Consider the following 6,882-nt stretch of genomic DNA (forward strand, 5'->3'; position numbering starts at 1 on the left):
ATTTTGATCGTATTGGCCAACGAACCACAAAAAGAGATCAAACTATTGAAAGAATGTCTATAAACCGTAAATAAGTGTTGAGTGACGTGAAATAAATATACACACATAAATTGTGTATCCAAATCCAATTCGAGATCCAAAATAAGAAAGATCAACACTATAACAAATTAATATTATTTTGATCAGTCGTGTAGATATTAAATCCAACAATGATAAAAGGTCAAACGATCGAAAACGTGTCAAAAGGAAGAAGTAAAAGTACCATAAAGACATATAAAAACGTGTCAAAAAAAACATAATTAATTAAAAAATAAAAATACAACATAATAAAATTTAAAAAAAATAAATATTAACAATCGATGATCAACATCAAAACTAATATTATCGTGAAGAACACATGATCAATCATCATCAAATCTAGCTATAAAATTACAAACATAAAAGAATCGAACATAGACATACACAAATAATATCTCAAACGTAAGATACGAAAATCCAATAAAAATATATGAATTATTTGTACAAAAAATAAAATAAAATAAAATATATGAATATTGGCGAACCCCAAAAGAAAAAGGGGGAATTAAGAGTGGTGGAAAGAACCAAATCCATCCCTTCCAATCCCCAAAACCCCAAATCCAATCAACCACCTATTGTTTATTAATTCTTTGCTTAGATTTAGGGTTTCAGTGCATTCAACACCTCTCTTCTCTCATCTTGTTTAAGATTATACTAAAGTGGGCGCATTGGTCAAATCTATCTCCCTCACACATATATATATATATATATATATTATAAACAAATTTCTCTTTTCAGATTGTGATTCCAATCCTTTTTCAATCGAAAAACTGATCTGTTTTTGTGTTAATTAAAGGTCTGGATGTTGAAATTACAGTCAGCAAAGCAGACTCCATTTCAGCAACTGCGGGCACTTTGTCCTCTTGTTGTTGCTTTCTCTGTAATTAAGCACTAGCTTTTTTGTTTGTCCAAGTTCTTTGCCTCATTTGCCTGGATTCTTTGCTTTGTTTTACTTTTACAAGTAAACTCACTTGCCTTTACTTCTAGGCCTCGGGTTCCTAGTAGATGACCATACGCAATTTCTATTTATATATTCAAATTAAATCTTCATATCTAAGTTTTTTAAAATTTAACTTTATACTTTGAATTTAGATAAAAAGTCACAGTAAATGATTAAATGATAAGTAACCGATATTAAGATCTCCCATTTTCATGTGAGAAAGAAAGGATAAAGTGATGAATGTGATTTCATATCATTCTTTTGATCTTGACTGGGAATTTTATAGCAACCGTTAATATTGATGTTAGACATGATTATAATAATTATTTGTAATTGATAGACTCACAAGTAAATACTATTTAACTTTGTACGAACCAAATTACCTCAATAGCTAATGTTGTTGTTTCTAAAAGTAATGGATTCGAGCACTAACACCGCAAGGATGATTGGACTTTCATTGTCAAATGATACATATGATATTATGTATTTGTACTCTTCATAATTTCTGCGGTTATAGTGAATTCTTTTTTCTCATATGTGAGGTAAACAAAATCAAACTACGTTAAAATCTCACTTCTTATATGTCTTATTTTTATGTCGATATTATTTTGATTAATCTACTATAACTGAAATCTATTATCAGCTAATTATATTTATACTTCAAAATATTTATATTTTTACTTTAAAAAAAACAATTGATAACTGTAAATCACCGCAATTTACCGTACCACACTTGAAGCTGCAAACTGATATAAATTACAAGCATAGTGTTTCATTGAATGGGTCAGGCCACGCTTTTGACGTTTCGTTGTCGAAAATCAAATCAAAAACCAAAAATGTACCTTCTGAAACAAAACGAGCAATAAATGAATCAACGATTTCATTAGTCCCAAAACATTGTAATCACCGTGATACAAATACCAAACTGATTCGTTTGATGTAGCGTTCGATTGAATTTTCTGTTTTAATATATTTCACTAAAAAAAATTAATTTCATTTTATTTACGATTTTCCCCCTTTCTTTATCAATAGGGCATGATATGGGTAGTTTTAGTGTCATAACTTGATAAACAAGACTTGGAATTAACCCGGAAAGTCTTGAGCAAATCCGCCGACATTTGCCGAACGGCAGCCGAGCAGTTGCTTTGCATCACCAACAAAAACTTGGTCATCCCATTGCTATTAGCCACCGCTTCTCGCGCTTTCTCGTCCCTAAACAAGCAGCAAACGCACCAGAGTATCGTCACCGCGTGCTCCGTCGCTTTGTTCGATACTTTCAATACTTTCTGTACAATCGCTTGTAGCAATATGGAATCGTGCCATATCTCAACCCTTCCTTCTCTGCAAGACGAAAACGTTTCAAGCAGTTTTAATGACTTCTCGATTATGGAAACGCTCGTGTTTGGCTCGGATAGGCGTTTCTTTAATTCTGGGATTGATCCGGATTGGATTGCTTTGATTTTTACTCTTTTGGGCATTGTGATTTCCATCAAACAAGATAAGCTTGCATCGATCAAGCTTGAATCCTTCTCTCCGCTGAATGATTTCACCAGTTCCTGCAGTAGTCCTTCTTCTTCGGCTATTTTGAGCTTGGACTCTCTATCGACCGCAATGGACTTCAGCAATCTAATTGAATGGATTTGCGAATCTAAACTTCCTCGTTGTATAACCAGAAGGATCATCGACAAGGAACTTGATTCCAACAACGGCTTCTTCTCCAAGATTTTACTCAACGTCAAATTCAAAATCTCAACCACTTGTTCGATTAATTTGATGTCCGATTCCATATTTCTCATGAAATCGAACATCGCGTTCAAAAAGCCATCGATTCGAGCCAGGAATTCGAGGTTCTCCTCCGATTCTCTAGCGAAACAAACGATCTTCTTCAACGATGAAACGAAATTGCTGTTGTCGAGCTGCTTGACCAAGAGACCGATCTGATCTTGAGAAGGAACAGCTGAATTGGCCTCCAGCTGACGGTGAGCAATTGAGTCGGACCAGATCTGAATGAATCGTTGTAAATTCCTGTTCGGGACGAATTCCTTGCTTAGGAGAACTTGCATGGTTGCCGGACACGTATTGTTGCCGCTGTCCAGCCACCGTTGGATGCTGGCTCGGTCGTAGGTTACGCCCGTGCACAAGCTCACTGGGGATTTCATCACGTCCAACGATATCGGACACCGAAAGATACTCGGGACCGTAATGTACAAATCGTTTCTTCCCATATAAGTTTTTTCTTTTCCTTGTTTGGACAGAAAGAAAATGAGAGAAAAATTAAAATTTCTAAGAGAAAGTGGAAGAAAGAGAAGTGGGGAGATCGAAGAGGGAGGGAACGGTGCGGGTTTAAAGAAGGGAGGGAATCAGTCAAAGGACAACTGACGTCATAAAATTCACCTTTTATTTTATTTTTTAAGAAAGAATATTCTTTTTATTTTTTCGCCTTTTATGAAACATTGGTCAAAGGAGAGTAAGGTTTTGGGGGAAGTTTTATAATGGGACAATCTTAATATATAATTAAAAAAAATATGTTATCGGTATTATTATTTTTTAATAAAATCAGTAAAAAATTATTTAAAATATTATTATTTTATTTAAAATATTAATGTTTTTTAATATTTTTGGTAAAGTGTCTAATACTAATAAAATTAGTAGAAAAAATAATGTTTTAGGTAACGTTTTATCGGATATATTAACAAAATCGGTAAAGTGCCAAATAATAACAAAAATGATAGAAATAATAATGTTTTTGATAATTTTTTATTAGTTTTGTTAAAAAAATAATAACAAAACCGGAAAAGTGTCCAATAATAAAAAAACGATAGAAATAATAATGTTTTTGATAATTTTTTATTAGTTTTGTTAAAAAATAATAACAAAACCGATAGCATCTTTTTTTAATCGTATATTAAGAATGTTGCACGTGAGAATTTTTTGGTTGTGGGAGGAATCTTCACGCGCGTGTAAGTTCAGATTTTGGGGTTTAAATTCTTGGCCGTTTGATGAAAGTCAGAAAATTAATAATTCAGATCACGAGATGGAATGTACGGTAGAGATTAGATGAAGGGAAATATACGCGTAGATTAACGATGGTAAAGTGAGTGGCCCACCAGAGGGTTCAGTTGGTCGGTCTTGATTTTTGCATCATTTGTAGTTTCAGGACTTAGGAGACCCGTGCACCTTTAATTTTGTGAGGTGACTTTTAATTTATGGCAAATTATATAAAATTGTCATTAATAAAGTATGAGTAAATTCTTATTCTCTCCGCAAATGTTTTAAAAGCATTGATATTATAATATAATTAATTTATAATAAATTAATCACTCGACGATAATAATCGTTATCACAATTACAAAAATTTGATGAAACACATTTGAACGATTGATTTGACATTGTTTGATCACGTTGACACTGTTGAGTAGTTATTTTAACTCTCACTTTAAATATAAATCAAGCATCAGTTAAAATTTAGAAGGGAAAAAAATTGGGGGAATGAAGTTGTCAAAAATAGATGTAACGCAGTATTGGGAGATTACTGCTGAAGGTGAAAGATAATGATAGGTTCATTGATATGATGTAGAAGTATTTCGGGAAGCCGGCTGAGTTCAAGAGTTTGCAGGAGTAACACACAAGGGAGTGGAGTTGACATGAAGCATGGTTGATGAAGAAATGCAAGAGAAGCTGAAGGCACCGCCACCCAAAGCCACACGATCAAACTCTTTACGATTCATGCATGGCATCGTGCCTCTCTTGTATCTCTGAATTGTATCCAGAATCTGCCCTCGCCCTTGTTATTGAATTGCCTGTTGCAAGAGCGTTTCACTTCCTCCGCTTTCTATCAGTTTTTCCATCATTTCGTCATCTACTTCCTGTCCAGTCACTGTAAAGTATCCTCTCTCTATGGTTTCTTTGTATTCTGCTGTTAATTTGCTCTTAAGCCATGAAAATCATATCCATCACAGCCTTTACTTTACTGCCTAAGCCACTAACAACAGACGTCCTGGTTCGATATAAGCCGATGGTTCAGGACAACATCCTGGAAGTTTCTGACGAGATGCGTTTGATTTTTCAAGTGCTTCAACTTTCTCCTTTATGACTTTGACCCGTTGTAAGACCTGCTCGACATTCGAGCTCAAATATCCTCCACGGCTTTAGCACTGTGAGCTGCTTTGGACTTTTCATTCGATTGTTGCCATCTCTTGTACACCTGCTCAACTACTCTCGTATTGGCCTTCACATTGTCTACATCTTCGAAGAACTTATGGAGGTTCACCGTCTCGTTCCTAGCCTTTAAGTCATCCAAGTGAACTTTAGAGGCGATGGTAATCAATAACTCACTGAGATAAACCCTGGTAGTGGCTTAGAAGGAGGAAAAACCAGTATCAGTGTCAATCTTGGGGCCAGTCATCAAGATACTGAAGGGGACCATTCCGCAGTTCTCTATCAAAACATCTGCACCCACATCAGTAGCCAGTTAAGCTTAATGCCCTTTTGTATCGAGGGCGTAACAAAATCGGTTATACATCTGCATCAACATTTCTTCGTGGCAACCTAATAAATCTTCTATTTTTTCTGTTGAGTTGGTTCATTTAAAAAAAACAAAAAAGATGTATAAGGTTTTGTTCCTATCAATCATCTAATCAAGTTATTAAGCATGATTTTTATAAATTGTATTAATCGATTAATATATCAAATAACACTCGATTGTATCTAAGAAAATTAAATAGATTACCCAAACCGATGATCAAATGTCAGCCACATTTATCAATTAAGCCCAAACGTTAGATTAGTATAAAATTCAAAAATCATAGGAACACTTAATTTTAGGAGGAAATGTCAGCTTACTCCTAAAATTAAGTTAGAAATCATAGGAACACTTAAACGTTAGAATTTAGTCCCTTGATTAACATATTATTATAAATGGATTTCTTTTTTTGAATTAATTACTATTATATGATTTATTGATCGACTAATTCAAATCGAATTTTATAGGGGTATATTATGGGACAACCTCTCAATCCAGTTTACTCCATTTGCAAATGTCAGATTTTGAATCTAATTTGCAAATGTGGCTTGGTTTAATAATAATTATAGTCCTCAAAATTTACATATTCAATCAATTTTAATATTGTCGGAATCGTCTTTCGGTTGGGCCCGGAATTAGGCTTGACTTAGGAAAATGGGTTATAGTCGCTGCTGATCACTTTAAAAACATTTAGGTGGACCGGATACCATCTTACCTGATCTGCGTTTTACCATAAATGTGTCGGGTTCGGGAGTCGGTTACTGTCAAGGAATGATTAGCACCATTGAACCGCCCTTTCGGTACCAATTAATTTTTCGGTTGTCTTTAATTGTGAAAATTCAAAATTTAAATTAAAATTTAAAAGATCTGATTCAAATTACTTACCTTCGATTGGTTGTAATTTCTCTAAAAAGTCGAAAATGTTAGATAAGAAATAACAAGCAACTATTAAATAAATCAATGAAAAACCATAAAAAATAAAATATAAAAATAATAATAAATCATAATAATAATTCAAATGGGAAAAAAACAATGTTAAATAAAAAAAAATTTAAAGAAAATAAATTAAAGTGTTGGTATATGTCAAGAACATAATATATATACATATGTGCATGTATATACAACAGATATAAATAAGGGACCCAAATGCTTTAATTCAAGAGAAAGGGGCCAAACTAATCTTCATTCAAAATTAGAATGGTTACATGCATAATATATCTAATATATTAATAAACATGATACATGGTCAAAACCCAAAACAAATTAAAAATGGGTTCATCTTTTTTACCAGAGCATAACACGAGAGAGAGGGGGGAGAGAGCACTTTGTCGCTTTCTCGCCG

At 33.7% G+C, this 6,882-nt stretch overlaps 1 protein-coding gene across 1 annotated transcript; it reads right to left on the bottom strand.

The window, feature by feature from the left end:
• Positions 1-2,004: 2,004 nt before the first annotated feature.
• Positions 2,005-3,335, bottom strand: LOC120122992 (U-box domain-containing protein 27-like). The gene has a single exon (XM_039142014.1). The coding sequence runs from the start codon at positions 3,241-3,243 to the stop codon at positions 2,044-2,046; it is 1,200 nt and encodes a 399-aa protein (XP_038997945.1). The 5' UTR covers positions 3,244-3,335; the 3' UTR covers positions 2,005-2,043.
• Between the last annotated feature and the right edge of the window lie 3,547 nt (positions 3,336-6,882).

Source organism: Hibiscus syriacus, unplaced genomic scaffold, assembly GCF_006381635.1.
Source record: "Hibiscus syriacus cultivar Baekdansim isolate YM2019G1 unplaced genomic scaffold, ASM638163v2 tig00110388_pilon, whole genome shotgun sequence".
NCBI lineage: Eukaryota > Viridiplantae > Streptophyta > Magnoliopsida > Malvales > Malvaceae > Hibiscus > Hibiscus syriacus.

Coding starts and splice junctions, on each gene's coding strand:
- LOC120122992 (XM_039142014.1), bottom strand. CDS start 3,243: ATGGGAAGAAACGATTTGTACATTACGGTCCCGAGTATCTTTCGGTGT.